General features: G+C 48.5%; 2 protein-coding genes across 2 annotated transcripts; both read right to left on the bottom strand.

The window, feature by feature from the left end:
• LOC145360909 (zona pellucida sperm-binding protein 3-like) lies at window positions 1-2,969 on the bottom strand. Its single transcript, XM_080216412.1, has 9 exons — window positions 2,568-2,969; window positions 1,483-1,598; window positions 1,292-1,395; window positions 1,021-1,198; window positions 811-937; window positions 642-730; window positions 422-543; window positions 216-350; window positions 1-137 (listed from the first exon to the last, which is right to left on the bottom strand). The coding sequence occupies exons 1-9, from the start codon at window positions 2,967-2,969 to the stop codon at window positions 1-3; spliced, it is 1,410 nt and encodes a 469-aa protein (XP_080072538.1).
• Window positions 2,970-15,945: 12,976 nt separating this feature from the next.
• LOC145360908 (zona pellucida sperm-binding protein 3-like) lies at window positions 15,946-18,932 on the bottom strand. The gene is made up of 9 exons (XM_080216411.1): window positions 18,531-18,932; window positions 17,446-17,561; window positions 17,255-17,358; window positions 16,984-17,161; window positions 16,774-16,900; window positions 16,605-16,693; window positions 16,367-16,488; window positions 16,161-16,295; window positions 15,946-16,082 (listed from the first exon to the last, which is right to left on the bottom strand). Exons 1-9 carry the CDS (start codon window positions 18,930-18,932, stop codon window positions 15,946-15,948), a joined length of 1,410 nt encoding a protein of 469 aa, XP_080072537.1.
• Between the last annotated feature and the right edge of the window lie 2,004 nt (window positions 18,933-20,936).

Genomic DNA, 20,936 nt, shown 5'->3' with positions numbered 1-20,936 from the left:
TTATTGATCATTTGATGACTGGTTGAACAGAGTTTGTTTGTGTTTCCTGTACAGGAACAAAGTGATCGACAAAGCAGAGATCAGAGAGACAGCTGACACAGTCAGGGTCACAATCAGGACCACCTCAGACTCCACACCTACAAAGCAATGAGAAACCAATGGTTAGTGATGCTAACACTGAGGGGAAAATGGAAACCAGCAGCCAGCCAACTCACCCCCTAGAGACCTCTCCTGTATCCTTCCCTCAGCTTCATTCAGGGAGGCTGCTGCCAGGGTGATCCCATCAGTATCCAGAATGAGCAGGGGTCCAAGTGAGGCCTCAGCCTCCCACTTCAATCCAGCTTCACTCTCTGCAATAACCAACCATTCCAGTTAGAGAGGGGAAAGGGGGAAGCCCCCACATCGAGGATCAATGACCTACCAGCTTCAGCTACAAGATCTCTCCTTCCTCTGGATCCAATTCCCAAATCCCTTGTGGCTCCACAGTTCCCCACATGGCAACAGGCACAAATATCAGAGTGCGATTCCTCCAGTGGGGTCCAGCTAAACAAAACAAGTCAGTCAGTCAGTCAGTCAATCCGCCAGGTTGTGCATCACTTCTCCACACAAACATCCCTGAGGGAAGGGGGGGGAAAACTTACACATTCTGCATCTTCTGCCAAGTACAAGCTTTGTTCCTGGAATCTCTCTGATCCACTGGAGCTACTTTCAGGTGACAGGTGATGAAAATCTGAGGGACACATTCAACACAAGTGGTTATTTAGTGACTCCCTCCCAACATGGAGACCCCAATGATCAGCTTCCTCTTACCAAGGAACGCTCATCCCCAAAGAAACGGAAGGCATCCAGGTCAAAGCGGAGCTTGTCTGTCTCCCGCTCGTTTCCTGGCAACACGAAGGTTGAAAAGGAGTCCTCAGCTTTGCTGTCCAGGAGGCAACTGAAGATGGACAAAGGGACATGAAGTGAATCCAGAGAAACCATTGAGATGGGAGCAGCTGGAGAAAGCAGAGCGCTCCTTACCCATTGTAGTCAATGATACTGTATCTTGGGCTGGAGTCCTGGCCTGGCCTCAATGTAGCTACACAGCTGTCAATGTAGAGCTTCAGGGCCATGTGGTTGCTCATTGAAACAGAGGCCTCAATGTGAATGAGCTCACCCAGGTAGTAGACAGTTGAAATGCGCTCTGTAAGCCAGTCATCTGAAGGACAAGACAACAAGAGAGTTGGAGACAGTGGGTGTCACTCCCAGTGAGTGAGGACAGGAAATCACTCAGCATCCACCCATCACATACCATTCATTAGGCGCAGTGAGAATGACAGATGCCCTTCTCCAGATCTGGTGGAGCTGAATGGGATCCAAGTGGGATTGATGGGGTTACTGCTCACATTACCTTTCCTGGGAAGACAGTGGAGACATTTTAGGACAAGGTCAGAGGTCACTAGCAGCTGGAGATCTTATTGATCATTGATTAAAGATTCTCACCTGAAATAACGACACTCAATGGGAACGACAGCTCCAGTGGTTCTCACAATAACAGATCCATGATACTGTGGGCTGTGGCTCAGGTGGGTGCTGTAGATCAGGAAATCGCCAGTCATCTGAAAGACAGCAGCTTAAGGAATGAGGAACTGATCTGAAATGAGAATGTTCTATACCAGGGTTAACAATGAACTCATCCCATTAAAACAATTCAGGGGGATTGACAGGGTCACTGAAGAGGCTGCTTCCCCCAAGCTGGACAGTCTGTTAGGGGGTAGTCATCCCAGGTCAGGGGTCAGTCATTTAAGATTAATGTGATGAGGAATTTCTTCATTCAGCAGCTGATGAATCTTTGGAATTCTCTCCAGCCCCACAGAGCTGGGAATGGTCACTCAGAGGATATTCAGGACAGAGCCATTTATTCCTGGCCATTGAGAGAATCACGTTGTGAAGACAGGAACATGGAGGCTCAGTCTCAATTGTAATGACTGGGGAACAGGCTGCAGGGGCTGAATGGCCTCATCTGGTTAGCTGTGTTGCTATGCATAAGAACATTACAAATAGGAGCAGGAGTAGGCCATCTAGCCCTTAGAGCCTGCCCCACCATTCAGTAAGATCACAGCTGATCTGAAGTGGATCAGTTCCACCTTCCCACTTTCTCCCCATAACCCTTAATTCCCTTGTCTATCAGAAACCCATCTAGCCGTGGCTCAAATGTATTTAGTAAGGTAGCCACCACCACAATGGGTAGAGAATTCATTCAGACTCAATCCAATTGGGTTAAACTGGACTGAAACTCAACCCTCAGTTGAGTTGATTTGAATGAGGGGGAATCAAACTGAAAATCCTCAAAAAACAAGAGGGAAAGCTTGGAGGAAGCAAAGAGAAGCTTCCAGAACAATGGGTTGGAGAGACTCAGACTAGTGAGAGCAAAGTACAATCCAGAATAGAAAGCTAGTTTGGGGGTTTTATAAAGCAAGAGACAGCTATCTCCTCAATATCAATGACATCTCACCAAGTGAGTGAGTGAAGAGTGGGGAACAACATACAGCCCAAGCTCAGAAGCAGAGCTTGAGGATTCACATTACCTGCAATCTGCTGCCACACTCATGGAGCCCATAGTCAAAGAGGACAGTGTGGTTCTGAGAGTAGATCCTGGTTGGCCGACAACCTGCTGTCCCCAGGGTCAGATCAGCAGCTTTTACTAGGTGCCTGGTTCCAAATAAATCCAGCTGGACCCTGACCAGCAGCTTGTCCTCTCCACACTGAACCCTCACACTCTGCACTGGAGACACACGGAAATGGGAATCAATGGGAGGCCCAGGAGGAGAGACTGTCTGAGGCCTAGGGGTGGCTTGGAACATCCATGGAAATCTCTGGCCTAGAGACTGTTGCCAAGTATCAGAGCAACAAATAGCTCCAACTAACACCAACACTGGGAAGAAACCCCTCACTCCAAAACCACCCATCATTCCAAACACCTGAACCATTCCTTCAGCCACCAAGCAACACCTTTTATACACACAGCCCACATTCAACTGACAGCAATAATTCCCGACTCAATAAAAAAGAATTGAAACAATTACCCAGCCCATTCTCCACAGCACATTTGTCCTTAACGACCCAACAAGTCAAATTAACTTAGGGACAAATTAAAAGGGGCAACACCCCCCCCCCCCACCACCCCATAAAGGAAGGGGGAACGGTCCGAACAGAAACCAAAAGTACAAAGGAAACTTAAAACATTAAATCAGAATGTGATTGTCGGTGTCTATAACACATTTGTGAGAGTGTTTCCTGGGAAGACCCTTTGGAAATCGATTGGATGGACCTGAGAGCCTGCACAGAGAGGGAACAAGTACCACTATGGCAGCTGTCCCAGAAGCAGACTGTGTGGCGGATTTCTCCTGTCAGACTGCTCGAGATTCCAAACCTTAAGGACAGAGGGAAGGAAGGAAGGAGGAGCCATCATTGCCTGCCTGCCCTTTGACCTGCCTGCCCTTTGACCTGCCTGGTGCCCAGCCCCTGGAGAGTGTTCTCTCGCTGGAGGGAGAGACACAGAGAGAGGTCCTTTCTTTCCATTGACGGGAGGGAGGACAGCCCGACCGCAGGAACAACACGGAAGGATTGAGTGTTTGGGTGACGGTGTCCAAAGCCCCCGCCGCTCCAAAGGCCCCGCCACCATTCAATTTACTCACAAGACAACTTGGGGTCAATGCTACGCTCACTCCGACATCGAGGGGCCTGCGTGAGGGCGACGGCTGGGGTTGTCGGCCCCTCAGTCACTGTCGCGGCCTCCAAGATGTACGGCAGGGCCGTACTCTTTTTGAAGGCCCAGTGGGCGGTCCACCTCGCCCTGGAAGAGGGGCTCACGGCAGGAGACTTGGAGTCGAAGGGCGAGGGCCCCGAGGAGGTAAGCTGCTCGGTGGTGGGCACGGGGACTATTTCGGAGTCCACCCTGAGCGAGGCGGGGGACTCCCTCGTGCCCGCCACCGAGTTGAACCTCATCCCCTCTGGGGAACTCAGGCCATTCTGGTCGCCCTGACTGTGTCCGACTAGCCCTCGACTGTTGGTCGGACAAGCGCTGCTCGTCCGGTCCGCACAGGCCTGCTCCCAGGCCACGTCGAGCCTGACTAAAGAGCGGCGTCAGGAACACGAGCTCCTCAACGGGCTCAGCGGGGAACGGACTGGCACGTCTGGCGCCAGAGCCCCCTTAGATAATTGGATAAGTGGTGATGGTGGCACAATGCTTCTGCCATGAAGGTGACCATAGCCAGCCTCAACATCAACGGCAGCACTGAGCCAGACCGCAGGTTCCAGAACTTCTCGGTCCTCCGTGACGGGAAGTATGCGGTCTGTTTCCTGCAGGAAACCCATACCGTTCTGGGAGACGAAGCCCAGTGGCTCCTGGAATGGCGGGGGGGGGGGCAGTTTCTACATGAGCCACCTCACGCTCGCTTCCAGCGGGGTGGCTATCCTGTTGGCCCCGCATTTTCAGCTGGAGATCTTGGGGGTCAAAGGAGCCGGTGCCAGGCCGGTTCCTCCACTGGATGGTCTGTGAGGGGGGGGTGTAGTCCTTCACTTGGTGAACATCTACACCCCGCTCTCCGAACCGCAGCAAATGACTTCCTACCGGAAAGTGTCCGCTCATCTCCACAGCATCGCGCAGGGGGCGAATGCATCATCCTCGGGGAGGGGGGATTTCAACTGTTCCCTTGAGACACGAGACCCCAGCGGTGGCGAATTTGCGGGACCTGCTCGGGACCCACGACTTGGTGGACGTCTGGAGACACCTCCATCCCGGCTCCAGAGCTTTCACTTACGCGAGGCCTGGGGCCGGAGCGTCTAGAATCGACCGCCTGTACGTCTCGAGGGCGTACATGTCCGGCGCCTCCTCGGCCTCCGTGCGGCAGGTGCCGAGCACGGACCACCACCTGGTGTGGGTGGAGTTTGCCCCGTCTCGTGTCCGGCGGGGGGTCCACGTACTGGCACTTTCTGTATTGTTAACCATTTGTCACCGGCCATCGATCCTGCCTCGCTCTCTATCACAAACCTTCCCTTTTGTCCCTTTTACCAAGTGGCCCCTAACTTTACACCCTGAGAACGCTGGAAATACTTGGACATGATTTGAGACGTAAAATGATGAGAGACAGAGTAGACAGGAAGAAAGCTTTCCCCTTGGTGGAGGGATCAATGAGCAGAGGGGCAGAGATTGAAGGGAGGGGGCAGGGGGTTTCGAGGGAGTGTGAGGAGGAACCCAGAGGGTGCTGTGAGTCTGGCACTCACTACCTGAAAGGATGGTGGAGACAGGGACCCTCATAACATTTCAGTATATGGATGTGTCCCTGCAGAGCCAAAGCTTTGGGCCGAGTGCTGGGAAATGGGATTGGAATAGTTGGGTGTCTTGACTTTGACTGGCACAGACGTGATGGGCCAAAGGGCCTTTTCCTGATCAGGAATTCCTCAGTTGAATGGAAGCAGGCCTGGTAGGGTCTGTGGAGTGAGAAACAAAGTGAATCTTCCAGCCGGATGATCTTTGATCTGAGCTGGAAAAGTCAGAGATGTAACAGATGAGAAACCCGTGCAGAGGCGGAGGGAGGGGAGTGAGGACAAAAGGGAAGGACTGCGACAGGTTTGCTAATGTCCAGACCTGTTCAATAAAGACAAGGCCATAGCAACAGACCATTCTGTTTCGATTCAGTGGTGTGGAAGATTCTAGAAGCGATAATTCATGACAAAGACAGAGATGACAAGTGACTCCTTCCTCCGGAGTTTGGGTAAAATTTGGAAATCTCTCTCCCCCCCTCGGGAGAGGCTGGGGTAGTTCACAGGTTGAAGGCTCAGTGAGAAAGCTTTGTGAATGAACAGGGTGCCTAGGTTCACATAGAGATGAATGTGTCCCCGGACACTAAGGGGCAATTTCTTAGCATGGCCCATCAACCAAACCCGCACATCTTTGGACCGTGGGAGGAAACCAGAGCACCCGGAGGAAACCCACACAGACACGAGGAGAACGTGCAAGCTCCACACAGACAGTGACCCCGAGCCGGGAATCGAACCCAGGACCCTGGAGCTGTGAAGCAGCAGTGCTAACCCCCTGTGCTACTGTGCCACCCCTTTCACACTCTCAACTCATTGATGGTCCTGGTAAATAACATGTGCTGATGGTGAAGAAACATGAAGCATGAACTTATTGGGAACATTCCAGCTGGGCCACACTGTAATCCAGATGCCCACAGACTCAGCTGACATTAGATAAACCCGCAATAAAATAACAAATGCTGTGTAAAAGTCATAACCTTTGATCACTTAATCTCCAACAGTTATGTACACTCTTCCATACAACCAGTTGTTATGGTAAACATGTTGGATTGGCAGAGATTCTGAGTGAACTCGCAGTTTGCCATTCTCAGTGTGTTCCGTGTATCCGTCTCCATGTGTCACACTGCAACACATCTGTCTAATTCTGTTTGTGAGACAATCTCCTCCTCACTTTGCCAGATGTTTCTTTCTTTTACCAAATTGGAGTGGGCATCCGTGTGTTCAGCATTATTGCCCAACCGTTCTTGCTCTGGGGACGGTGCAGTTGAAGCACCTTTTGCTCTGCTGCTATATTTTGTGATATAGGAACCCAAGCAATTCCAGATTCCACGGATTTTTAGCCGGCAGCCATAAAGAAATGGCAGTATATTCCCAAGTCAGGACACGGAATAAAATTCTGATGCCTGCTTTACCAGAACACAGCAAGCTTTGATAGTTTAACACATCGTTTGGGCACAATGTCAGATGTAAAACTGCATGTTGCTGTTCGCTCAGCTGTGTTTTCAAGACTTTTTTTGCATTTCCAATTCTTTATTCTGCACATATTTTCGGATGTAGAGCAGCAATGTGACAGAATCGTGATAAATACGCAGACAAAGGGTTGAACATCGAATCCCTATAGTGCAGAAGGAGAGCATTGAGTTTGCACGGACTCTCTGACAGAGCATCTTACCCAGTCCCCTCCCTCTCCCCTTCACAACATTTAAGCATTTAGAGGAATGCTGCAAACATCATTGCGAACAACACGATGCAACAAGCGCTGGAAAATGGGATTCGAATTGATAGGTGCTTTATGGTTGGCCGCAGACTTGATGGGCCGAAGGGCCTCTTGCTGAGCTATAAAAGTCAATGACTTGGTGACTCTAGCAGGTGTTCGGTTCGAAGACCGGAATTCCAAATTGGATTCAGAAGCCAGACTAGAGCCCAACAATAATTCAGCCTAAACCTGAGGAAAGGGTACTTCCTTCCAGGAATGGTTCCACTGACAAATTAGGGACTGTTTATTGTAAAGTAGACTTTATATAATAGCAGAGTTTAAATACAACTGTAACAAATGATGCAACCTAACTATTTGCTTATCATTTTTTCAGTTCCAAATTATCAATATTCCTCATAGAGACTTAAACACTTTAAATACAGTTAGCAACCATAAATGTACTTGCTATAAATTGGCCCATCAGGCTTGCACTGGCTACAATTCCACCCAAGCCCTATCCCTGTAATCCCCGTATTTACCCTGCTAATCCTCCTGTCACTAAGGGGCAATTTAGCAATGGTCAATCTACCTAACCTGCACATTTTTGGAGCTAAGCTGATTGGCCAGCTGATGTTGAGTCCACAGAGCGATGGCCAGCTGATGTTGAGTCCACAGAGCGATGGCCAGCTGATGTTGAGTCCACAGAGCGATGGACAGCTGATGTTGAGTCCACAGAGCGATGGACAGCTGATGTTGAGTCCACAGAGCGATGGCCAGCTGATGTTGAGTCCACAGAGCAATGGACAGCAGATGTTGAGTCCACAGAGCGATGGCCAGCTGATGTTGAGTCCACAGAGCGATGGACAGCAGATGTTGAGTCCACAGAGCGATGGCCAGCTGATGTTGAGTCCACAGAGCGATGGACAGCTGATGTTGAGTCCACAGAGCGATGGACAGCAGATGTTGAGTCCACAGAGCGATGGCCAGCTGATGTTGAGTCCACAGAGCGATGGACAGCTGATGTTGAGTCCACAGAGCGATGGACAGCAGATGTTGAGTCCACAGAGCAATGGACAGCAGATGTTGAGTCTACTACAGAACTGGGGACTCATGAGGAAATGCAAGAGAACATCACAGGCACCAGAGGCCCAGCTCAGTTCAAGGGGTCCCAGGACGGGGAGAGTAAGCAAGGCCTAGTGATGCACAAAGAGGGTGATTGGGGTTTCTGGACATAGCCTCGGGTGGGAGAATGAGGGTGGTCCAAAGTCCACCTTCAGTGGGAGCACCCGGAGGAAACCCACTCAGACATGGGGAGAACGTGCAAACTCCACACAGCCAGTGACCCGAGCTGGGAATCGAATCCAGGTCCCTGGTGCTGTGAGGCAGCAGTGCTAACTCACTGTGCCACCATGCATTTCCTCTATGCCCGTGGAATGGGGGATTATTGTATGTCCGCACTTTAAGGATGGCGCCCCGACCTCTGTGGAGCCAGCTTTGCCATCTCTGCTAGTCCTGCCCCATCGCACTAACAAGGTAACCCTCACCACCCCCCCACCCCAATTTTCTGTGCACTGAGTACCAGGAAGCTGGTGTGAAAACGTGGTGTGAGTCTGGGGAGAATCACACTGATTTTCGGTCAGAATCTGATGACACATTTTACTGAAATCCCACCTATCGTTTACTCAGTACATTCATGCAATTTGAGCATCAACGACTAGACCAGCATTTATTGACCATCTGGAATCGCGCCTTGAGAAGGTGGTGATGAACTGCCATCTTGAACCACTTTACCAATATTCTACTCTTGTGAAAAATGCGACAGTTCATTGCGGTGTGCATGAATATGTGCTGCACCGATGCAGAAGGTGAGCTGCCTCCTTGAACCCCCGCAGTCCATGTGGTGGAGGTACACCCACAGTGCTGTTAGGGAGGGAACTCCAAGATTTTGACCCAGTGATATTTCCAAGTCAGGATGGTGAATGACTCGGAGGTGACCTGGAAGGTGATGGCGTTCCAGAGGATCAGTGAATGAGTTCAGATTTTTGAACGGATAAAGCAAATCCCCGGGTTTTCATGTTCGTCCGTTACCTAAGCCATCATAATGTGTGAATTAATTTCTGTTTGATTTTATTGGTTATTCCAGGCTGTGGAATTGCCGACATTCAAATCTCAGACATCACACTGCTAACAGATAAACTAGTGAGAAGAAAGAACCAAACAGAAATCTGCATCGATGTGGCACATTTTCAGGTACAAGAATGCAGCAATGCATTTTGCACAAGGGTAGAATATTGGTGAAGTTATTGTAAGTAGTAAAGCTAAGAGGAATTTGAGGAAAGGGATCTGTTGGGCACAAAGGGCAGGATTTCCTGCCCACTCTGCAGCCTCTTTTGTAGCGAATTAGGCAGCCCATCATTGGCTGGTAGTGGGATCTTCCGGTCCCACCTGCCTTTGGCTGCTAATGGGATCTTCCAGTCCTGCTCACCATTGGCTGCTAATGGGATCTCCCAGTCCCACCCCGCCATTGGCTGGTAGTGGGATCTACCAGTCCCATCCACCAATGGCTGGTAGAAAGATCTTCCAGTCCCCCTGCCAGTGGCTCGTAACAGGATCTTGAGGCCCCACCCACCATTTGCTGGGAAAAAGAACTTCCAGTCCTTCTACCATTGACTGGGAGTGGGATCTTCCAGTCCCACCTGCCATTGGCTGATAATAGGATCTTCCAGGTCCGCCCACCATTGGCTATTGAAAGATTTTCCAGTCCTACAGTCACTGGCTGGTAATGGTATCTTGCAGTTCTGTCCACCATTGGCTGGTAGAAAGATCTTCCAGTCCTACCGTCACTGGCTGGTAATGGGATCTTGCAGTCCTGCCCATCATTTGATGGTAAAAAAGGTCTTCCAGTCTGCCTACCATGGCTGATGGTGGAATCTTCCAGTCTCATCCGCCATTGGCTTGCAGCAGGATCTTGCAGTCCCACCCACCATCGAACCCAGATCCCTGGCGCTGTGAGACAGCAGTGCTAACCACTGTGCCACCGTGCCATGTTCAAACTCATGAGGGCATCTGGATGGAGAAGGAGTGTGTTTTCAGTGATCAGATGTGATTCGGTGCTCTGATCAGATTTACATTTCAAAAATTCGCAAATGGGCTGAAGACCACTACTTTTGGAACTGAAAAGTGCTCAGACTCCCTGAAATTACCCTGGAAAGACAAAGGATCTCAAAACTTTGAACAACAGATTAAACAGGCTATTCCATGTTGGTTACATACATTGGCTACGAGTGGATGGGACAGAGGTGAGATTTAGAAAAGGAGGACAAAGGGGGAGAAAAGGTAAGGGAAGGGCATAAAGTGGGGCAAAACAGTGGGAAGAAAATGAAGAAAGACAATAAAGAAATAAAAGGTAGAGAAAATTATATAAAATAGAATGGAAACAAAGGGGTCGAGGTGGGGCAGAGCTAATCATCTGATGTTGTTGAATTGGGTGCTGAGACTGGGAGGCTGTAAAGTGCCGAGCTGGAAGATGAGATGCTGTTCCTCCAGTTTACATTGAGCTTCACTGGAACATTGCAGCAAGACAAGGAGAGACATGTGGGTTTCCTCCAGTTTGTATTGAGCTTCATCTCCCACAGAAAAGTAAGAATTTATTCCCAGAGTCCAGAATCAAAGGGCAAGGAGGAATTCTTCAGTGGAGGATGGTGGGCTGAATACTGGTGTTGTGAAATTTGTTCTGGTTGTGTTGACGTCACAAGATGAAGCAGAGGATGCAAAGATGAAGCAGCAGCAGCTTCGTAAGAAATAGCACAAATCAACCAGCAGACTGAAGTGAGATGGGAGGCCAGTTGTCCCTCCTGGCCTGGGCTTGTTTTGGTGTGGGTTTTTATTCATTGGATGGAAATAAGCGTCATTAGCAATGCCAGTATTTATTGTTTTAATTCTTTGTACCTTTTGGTACTTTATTTCCAATCAAACCTCCATTTTGACCCAGAGTCCCTGCATGAGAGACATTACATATCCAAGCTGACAAGACAGTCCATACTCTTGTCTTGGGCTCGATTGAACCAAATCCAAACTGATAGGATGAGGCATTACACCCCCTCCAGGGCTTGATCAGGGTTATCCCCATAACCCCATGCATTTACACTGGCTAGTCCCTGACACCTAGGGGGAATTTAGCATGGCCTACACACGTAAATCGCACAGCTCTGGACTGCGGGAGGAAACCAGAGCACCTGGAGGGAACCCACCTAGATACAGGGAGAATGTGCAGATTTCAAACAGACAGAGACCCAAGCCAGGAATCAAACCCAGGTCCCTGGCAAACCACAGTGCCATTGTGCCAATAGATAGAAGCTTATCCATCTTAATGGTCTTTGTTTGGTCAAGAACTCCCATTTCAAAATAAGAAACAATAAGGATACAGTTTATAAAAATAGACAGTGTTTAGTTTTCTTCTGTCACAATACTCAAACTTTTATAAGTACAGATCCATCCTGTATAACCCTGATGATAAATGTGGAGCTTTGAAAACTACAGATTGGTTTTAGAGAGTTTGATTTTACATGTCATTAATTAAATAGTGTTAGAGAATGTTTCGATGTGAAAGGGGTTAACTGGAAGTGTTTGTTCAGTGACTGTAATTAATGGCAGTCTCTAGGAACACTAATTACAACACTGGAAACTCCCTATTTCCTATTAATAGGAATGTTTTCAATCTGTCATTCCACAGTGTCAGTGAGAGATCACCACCAGTAATAGCGGGAACCAAAGGCTTCACAGAGACAGAGAATGGGCTACGGTTATTCATTTTTTGACATCCTTGTGAGGATAGAAGAGGTTTATTATCCCCTGCTTGCTGTCTTTGGAGTTCTTGGTAAGGCTCTGTCTCCAACTAATAATTCTCTGACCCGTGCTTCAATGTATTATTCATGGCATCAATGATTCAATTTGAGTTTGATTTGATTCATTATTGTCACTTTCTTCTGCACTATACCATTCATAGAGAAGGAAAGGAGAGAGTGCAGAATGTAGCCTTACATCATAGCTCGGGTGTAGAGAAAGATTAACTTCATATAACATATGTCCATTCAAAAGTCTGATAGCAGCAGGGAAGAAGTTGTTCTTGAGTCGGTTGGTACGTGACCTCAGACTATTGTATCTTTTTCCCGATGGAAGAACATGGAAGAGAGAATGTCCGGGGTGTGTGGGATCCTTGATTATGCTGCTGAGGCAGCGGGAAGAGTAGACAGAGTCAATGGATGGGAGGCTGGTTTGCGTGATGACTGGGCAACATTCATGACCTTTTGTAGTTTCTTGTGATCTTGGGCAGACCAGGATTCATTCCAAGCTGTGATACAACCAGAAAGAATGCTTTCGATGGTGCATCTGTAATAGTTGATAGAAACATATAAGATAATGAAGGGAATGGATAGGGTAGAGGTAGAGAGATTCTTTCCACTTACAAAAGATAGCAGATCTAGAGGACACAGCCTCAAGATAAGCGGGGGGGGGGCAGTTTAGATCAGAGTTGAGGAGGAACTTCTTCACTCAAAGGGTGGTGAATCTCTGGAATTCTCTGCCCGTTGAAGTGGTGGAGGCTACCTTACTAAATATATTTAAGTCACAGGTAGGTAGGTAGGTTTCTGAAAGACAAGGGAATTAAGGGTTATGGGGACAGGGCGGGAAAGTGGAACTGATCCACTTCAGATCAGCCATGATCTTATTGAATGGCAGGGCAGGCTCGAAGGGCTATATGGCCCACTCCTGCTCCTATTTCTTATGTTATTAAGTTGTAGCAACATGCCAAATTTCCTCAGCCTCCTGAGAAAGTAGAGGCATTGGTGGATTTTCTTAACTATAACATTGGCATGGATAGACCAAGACAGGTTGTTGGTGATCTGGACACCTAGAAACTTGAAACTCTCAACCATTCCCATTTCATCCCCATTGACGTTGACAGGGGACAGATCCTTGACTATGCTTCCTGAAGTGGATGATTATTTCTTTCGTTTCACTGACATTGAGAGAGATTATTGATGTCGCACCAGTTCTCCAGATTCCCTATCTCTTCCCCACACTCCATCGCATCTGATCCACTGTGGTGATGTCATCAGCAAACTTGAAAATGGAGTTTGAGGGCAATTTGGCCTCACAGTTATAGGTGTATAAGGAGTATACTAAGAAGCTGAGGACACAGCCTTGCAGAGCACCAGTGTTGATGATAATCATGAAAGAGGTGTTGTTGTCTATTGCCCATTGATTGTGGTCTGTAGGTTCAGCAGTCTAGGGTCCAATTAGAGAGGGAAGAACCGAGGGATTAGGAAGACAATGGCAGCAGAGTTTTTAATTTCTATAAGTTAATGGCGTGTAGAATTTGGGAGACCAGCTAATGGAATATTTGAGTCAAGATGAAACAAGAGTGCGAATGAATGTTTCAGCAGCAGATGGGCTGAGATAGTGGCAATATTGGGTGAAGTCACACTGGTGGAAATGCACAGTTTTAGTGACGCCACAAGAATGAGGTTGAGAGGTAAATGGGGGAGCAAATGTGATAGCAAATTTACAAAGAGATTAATGCAATCTCCAAGTGTTGCCAACTAGGGAATGGAGTTTGAAGCAGGGACTGGATACAATGGCTGCAGTCCTCCCATTATCAAGAGTAGGAGCCTAGGCTGACTAGCACAAACTAGCCTAGGGTCACTGCAGAAAGATCAAAATCAGGAACTTCAGCTGATCTTGACACACAAACCCAGACCATGAAGCTTAATTCTACTTTCCCCAAATGAAGTTTCTGTGCTTTGACCTTTATGAGTTGCTGCAGCATTCAGCTCTTTTAACCAATGAAAGAAACAGCCAGTTAAGCAGTGAATTGTGTGTGTTCTCCTATAGTACGTTATTCCTGATGTCCCATTTAATCCCAAAGGCCAACTTATATTCAACAGTTTGTTTCATTGAAAGGTTCAACCATCTCAATCCATCGCTGGATGCAGTATGTATCTGCAAGTATCTGCACAAAATCAGTCAAACAGAGCTCTATGTTCCCAGCATTGTTCCTTCCTTACAGCAAACTTAATTACCATTGTGATCCTGGCTGGTGGCAAGTGCGGTCTCTCAAAGTGCGTCACTCGTTACTTGGTGGCCATGGCAACATCCGATCTACTGGTCATTATCATCGATCTGATCTTGAGGCACATTCCAATTCTTTATTATGACTATTTTTTCCCTCTGTTTTACCTCCCTGTGTGTAGTATCCATGCTGTCCTACTGTATTCAGCAATAGACTGTTCTGTCTAGTTCACTGTTAGGTTTGCCTTTGATCAGTTCATGGCCATTTGTTGCCAGAAGCTGAGAAATAGCTACTGCACAGAGAAAACAGCAGCTTTGGTTCTTGGAATAGTGTCTGTGCTGAGTGTTTTGAAAAATACCTTCTGGTATTTTATGTTTACTGGTCAATACTATACAATGAATATTCCTTGGTTTTGTGATACAGCACACAATGCTCTGTTTTCAATTGTATGGTCAGCAATTGAACTTGTTCATTATGTTATAACCCCTGGGATCCCCTTTTTCCTGATTCTACTGCTCAACGTTTTAACTGTCAGCTATATTTTATTGGCTAGCAAAGCCCGCAAGAGAATATGCTGTCAGAACAGTGGGAAGGGTCAAGAGACAGACCAAGAGATGGAAAACCGGAGGAAACAGGGCTTTTTCCCTTGGGTGGGGGCATAGGTTTAAGATGACAGAGGCAAGTTTTGAAAGATGTACTTTTTTTGGTGCCTGGAACTCATTGCTGAGTGAGGTGGTTGATGCAGATACAGTAGTGACTTTTAAGGGGTGTATGACAAGTATACAAAATGATATTAATAGAAGGATATGGTCCCTGGAAGCATAGGGGGGGTTTTAGTTAAGTCAGGCAGCATGGTTGGTGCAGCCTTGGGGGACACCCTGTTCCAAAAAAATTTTTATCCTTTGGCCAGGCACTCAACCCTGGAAATTGAACCAGGGGCCTGGTTCAGAGACAGCAGTGCTAACCACTTATCTGGAACAAGTTTAATTTTGTCTCCTGCATTTAGATAGTGATATCAGTATAGAGGGAAATGGGACAAATGCAAGCAACTGGGACAAGCCCAACAGTAAAAACTGGATGCCATGGATGAGTTGGGCCAAAGGGCATGTTTAAATACTGTACCCTCTGACTCCATTGTGGAGAATTTAGCAATACAGTAAAATATCTAAGTGCTGTACCTGCTCTGGAACTCACCCATCTTCAAATTGGAGATGCTCTATTTTCAGCAGAAACAGATCTCAATCTATAGAGCACTGAGCAAGCAGTCAGTAAAATGCATTTACAACTGTGTGCACGCAATGATGCAAGTTGGAGGACTACCTGGCTGAAAAGATCCTGAGCCATCTCAGTACAACAGCAACAAGAGGAAAATTAAATGACCTGGAACACAATTTTTTGTTAGGGCCCAACCCAAAATGTGAAGGCTCATGGTATAATTTCTTCAGGTGAAGAGCTTAGAGATGATGGAAAAGTCACATGGCCTCAGCAGTAAATGGGTTGCTCACAGTTCAGTGCTAAACTAATAAATTCATCAAATTAACACTGAGTGTGGGTGACAACCACTCAAACATTCCAATTGACTGTGCCACTCTCCAGGGGGTGAACATCACCATGGGAAAGGAGGCAGCAGCCTCAGCTCCACAAGGACATCCCCAGACCTGATCACACCCCCCCTCCCCCACACTGGGCTCAAACAAAACCAGCAGCAGCTCCATCAAATCCAGAGACTCTGTTTCTCAACCCTCAGTAGATCAATCATACAGCAGGCCCAGTTCTGTGCTGGGATTGGCTCATCCCAGTCAGCCTCACAGCCATTGAACTAACATGTGGATGCATTGACCAATCAGCTCCCACACACTAGAAACAAGGAGTCAATGCTTTATTGATCATTTGATGACTGGTTGAACAGAGTTTGTTTGTGTTTCCTGTACAGGAACAAGGTGATTGACAAAGCAGAGATCAGAGAGACAGCTGACACAGTCAGGGTCACAATCAGGACCACCTCAGACTCCACACCTACAAAGCAATGAGAAACGAATGGTTAGTGATGCTAACACTGAGGGGAAAATGGAAACCAGCAGCCAGCCAACTCACCCCCTAGAGACCTCTCCTGTATCCTTCCCTCAGCTTCATTCAGGGAGGCTGCTGCCAGGGTGATCCCATCAGTATCCAGAATGAGCAGGGGTCCAAGTGAGGCCTCAGCCTCCCACTTCAATCCAGCTTCACTCTCTGCAATAACCAACCATTCCAGTTAGAGAGGGGAAAGGGGGAAGCCCCCACATCGAGGATCAATGACCTACCAGCTTCAGCTACAAGATCTCTCCTTCCTCTGGATCCAATTCCCAAATCCCTTGTGGCTCCACAGTTCCCCACATGGCAACAGGCACAAATATCAGAGTGCGATTCCTCCAATGGGGTCCAGCTAAACAAAACAAGTCAGTCAGTCAGTCAATCCGCCAGGTTGTGCATCACTTCTCCACACAAACATCCCTGAGGGACAGTTGGGGGGGGGGGGGGGGGGGAGGGGAGGAAACTTACACATTCTGCATCTTCTGCCAAGTACAAGCTTTGTTCCTGGAATCTCTCTGATCCACTGGAACTACTTTCAGGTGACAGGTGATGAAAATCTGAGGGACACATTCAACACAAGTGGTTATTTAGTGACTCCCTCCCAACATGGAGACCCCAATGATCAGCTTCCTCTTACCAAGGAACGCTCATCCCCAAAGAAACGGAAGGCATCCAGGTCAAAGCGGAGCTTGTCTGTCTCCCGCTCGTTTCCTGGCAACACGAAGGTTGAAAAGGAGTCCTCAGCTTTGCTGTCCAGGAGGCAACTGAAGATGGACAAAGGGACATGAAGTGAATCCAGAGAAACCATTGAGATGGGAGCAGCTGGAGAAAGCAGAGCACTCCTTACCCATTGTAGTCAATGATACTGTATCTTGGGCTGGAGTCCTGGCCTGGCCTCAATGTAGCTACACAGCTGTCAATGTAGAGCTTCAGGGCCATGTGGTTGCTCATTGAAACAGAGGCCTCAATGTGAATGAGCTCACCCAGGTAGTAGACAGTTGAAATGCGCTCTGTAAGCCAGTCATCTGAAGGACAAGACAACAAGAGAGTTGGAGACAGTGGGTGTCACTCCCAGTGAGTGAGGACAGGAAATCACTCAGCATCCACCCATCACATACCATTCATTAGGCGCAGTGAGAATGACAGATGCCCTTCTCCAGATCTGGTGGAGCTGAATGGGATCCAAGTGGGATTGATGGGGTTACTGCTCACATTACCTTTCCTGGGAAGACAGTGGAGACATTTTAGGACAAGGTCAGAGGTCACTAGCAGCTGGAGATCTTATTGATCATTGATTAAAGATTCTCACCTGAAATAACGACACTCAATGGGAACAACAGCTCCAGTGGTTCTCACAATAACAGATCCATGATACTGTGGGCTGTGGCTCAGGTGGGTGCTGTAGATCAGGAAATCGCCAGTCATCTGAAAGACAGCAGCTTAAGGAATGAGGAACTGATCTGAAATGAGAATGTTCTATACCAGGGTTAACAATGAACTCATCCCATTAAAACAATTCAGGGGGATTGACAGGGTCACTGAAGAGGCTGCTTCCCCCAAGCTGGACAGTCTGTTAGGGGGTAGTCATCCCAGGTCAGGGGTCAGTCATTTAAGATTAATGTGATGAGGAATTTCTTCATTCAGCAGCTGATGAATCTTTGGAATTCTCTCCAGCCCCACAGAGCTGGGAATGGTCACTCAGAGGATATTCAGGACAGAGCCATTTATTCCTGGCCATTGAGAGAATCACGTTGTGAAGACAGGAACATGGAGGCTCAGTCTCAATTGTAATGACTGGGGAACAGGCTGCAGGGGCTGAATGGCCTCATCTGGTTAGCTGTGTTGCTATGCATAAGAACATTACAAATAGGAGCAGGAGTAGGCCATCTAGCCCTTAGAGCCTGCCCCACCATTCAGTAAGATCACAGCTGATCTGAAGTGGATCAGTTCCACCTTCCCACTTTCTCCCCATAACCCTTAATTCCCTTGTCTATCAGAAACCCATCTAGCCGTGGCTCAAATGTATTTAGTAAGGTAGCCACCACCACAATGGGTAGAGAATTCATTCAGACTCAATCCAATTGGGTTAAACTGGACTGAAACTCAACCCTCAGTTGAGTTGATTTGAATGAGGGGAAATCAAACTGAAAATCCTCAAAAAACAAGAGGGAAAGCTTGGAGGAAGCAAAGAGAAGCTTCCAGAACAATGGGTTGGAGAGACTCAGACTAGTGAGAGCAAAGTACAATCCAGAATAGAAAGCTAGTTTGGGGGTTTTATAAAGCAAGAGACAGCTATCTCCTCAATATCAATGACATCTCACCAAGTGAGTGAGTGAAGAGTGGGGAACAACATACAGCCCAAGCTCAGAAGCAGAGCTTGAGGATTCACATTACCTGCAATCTGCTGCCACACTCATGGAGCCCATAGTCAAAGAGGACAGTGTGGTTCTGAGAGTAGATCCTGGTTGGCCGACAACCTGCTGTCCCCAGGGTCAGATCAGCAGCTTTTACTAGGTGCCTGGTTCCAAATAAATCCAGCTGGACCCTGACCAGCAGCTTGTCCTCTCCACACTGCACCCTCACACTCTGCACTGGAGACACACGGAAATGGGAATCAATGGGAGGCCCAGGAGGAGAGACTGTCTGAGGCCTAGGGGTGGCTTGGAACATCCATGGAAATCTCTGGCCTAGAGACTGTTGCCAAGTATCAGAGCAATAAATAGCTCCAACTAACACCAACACTGGGAAGAAAACCCTCACTCCAAAACCACCCATCATTCTAAACACCTGAACCATTCCTTCAGCCACCAAGCAACACCTTTTATACACACAGCCCACATTCAACTGACTACAATAATTCCCGACTCAATAAAAAAGAATTGAAACAATTACCCAGCCCATTCTCCACAGCACATTTGTCCTTAACGACCCAACAAGTCAAATTAACTTAGGGACAAATTAAAAGGGGCAACACCCCCCCCCCACCCCCACCCCATAAAGGAAGGGGGAACGGTCCGAACAGAAACCAAAAGTACAAAGGAAACTTAAAACATTAAATCAGAATGTGATTGTCGGTGTCTATAACACATTTGTGAGAGTGTTTCCTGGGAAGACCCTTTGGAAATCGATTGGATGGACCTGAGAGCCTGCACAGAGAGGGAACAAGTACCACTATGGCAGCTGTCCCAGAAGCAGACTGTGTGGCGGATTTCTCCTGTCAGACTGCTCGAGATTCCAAACCTTAAGGACAGAGGGAAGGAAGGAAGGAGGAGCCATCATTGCCTGCCTGCCCTTTGACCTGCCTGCCCTTTGACCTGCCTGGTGCCCAGCCCCTGGAGAGTGTTCTCTCGCTGGAGGGAGAGACACAGACAGAGGTCCTTTCTTTCCATTGACGGGAGGGAGGACAGCCTGACTGCAGGAACAACATGGAAGGACTGAGTGTTTGGGTGACGGTGTCCAAAGCCCCCGCCGCTCCAAAGGCCCTGCCACCATTCAATTTACTCACAAGACAACTTGGGGTCAATGCTACGCTCACTCCGACATCGAGGGGCCTGCGTGAGGGCGACGGCTGGGGTTGTCGGCCCCTCAGTCACTGTCGCGGCCTCCAAGATGTATGGCAGGGCCGTACTCTTTTTGAAGGCCCAGCGGGCAGTCCACCTCGCTCTGGAAGAGGGGCTCACGGTGGGCAGGACGTTCCTGGCAGTGGATCCACTCGAGGCCATCGCCCACAAGCTCGTCATCCCGAACATCCCACCATTCTTATGCATAGAGCTCCTCCTCCCCCACCTCCATTTCCTGGGGGAGGTCAGATCTGGGGTGGTGCTGATCCGGCTCGGCCTTCGGGATCCCTCCCTACGACACACATACTCCTTCCGGTGCCAGGTATTTGTCTGCCTGGCCCTGGGAGGAGGTCCTGGAGGGAGGCTTCAATATCCCATTCCAGGGGATCACCTACTGGGTCTTCTGGTCCGTGTGCAGTGCCATACCTGTAAGGAGGTGAGGCAGATTTGGAAAAACTGCCCCGCTTCCAAGGCCACCAAACCCCAACCCAAGGTGACCGCAGCTGGCACCGCAGCCCCCTCTCCCCCCCCCCGACCGAATACCACCTGGTATGCCCCCCACATCCCCCACCCTCCACCCTGGCCCCCGCAAGGGGAGACTGCGCTGACAGCAATTACCACCTCAGCTGCTGGCTGGAGGAGGGGGACTGCGGAGCCTCCGCGTGACCAGAAGACCCCAGGGAAAAAGGGTAAAGAAAAGAAGGGGAGGTAATGGAACCCCAACCCCGGCTACCCCAGTCACCCAGGCAGCCGGCTCAGGATAATTCCACCTCCGTTTCTTTTTCTCTCTCTCTCTCCTTCCCCCTCCCACACCCACCCTGCCCCCTCCACCATTATCTCCAGTGCCTTGCCAATAATAGCTGTCAAACTTAACTGGCCAAGAGCCCCCTGCCTTCTGCCTTTCTCACTTCACGTGACAAGGACTCACCTTGGTGATTTCCAATCTTCTGGTACCTTCCCAGAATTTAGGGAGTGATGCAGCCATTAAAACCCTAGCGTGAGGTTCATTGGGTCCTCGCAATTTGTCTGCCTGTAGCCCCTTGGGTTTTTCTAACGCACAAATCCCAATCAGAAGGGATATTGTAAGGATCGAGGGGAGATTTACAATATTTCCAATGTGTTTAGCATATCGGCCATTTCATTCTTTGCTGTTGTCAATTCCCCTGCTTCCTGTTCAGTAGAGGTCCCACTTTTCCCTTAGCCGCCTGCTTTCTAGTTCTAAATCAATAGAAACTGTCTG

The sequence above is a fragment of the Carcharhinus amblyrhynchos genome, chromosome 33 (genome assembly GCF_965287045.1).
Source record: "Carcharhinus amblyrhynchos chromosome 33, sCarAmb.v2.hapA, whole genome shotgun sequence".
In the NCBI taxonomy this organism is placed as follows: Eukaryota; Metazoa; Chordata; class Chondrichthyes; order Carcharhiniformes; family Carcharhinidae; genus Carcharhinus; species Carcharhinus amblyrhynchos.
The sequence above is the reverse complement of the archived record's forward strand: the minus strand, read 5'-3'. Positions and strand labels throughout refer to the sequence as shown.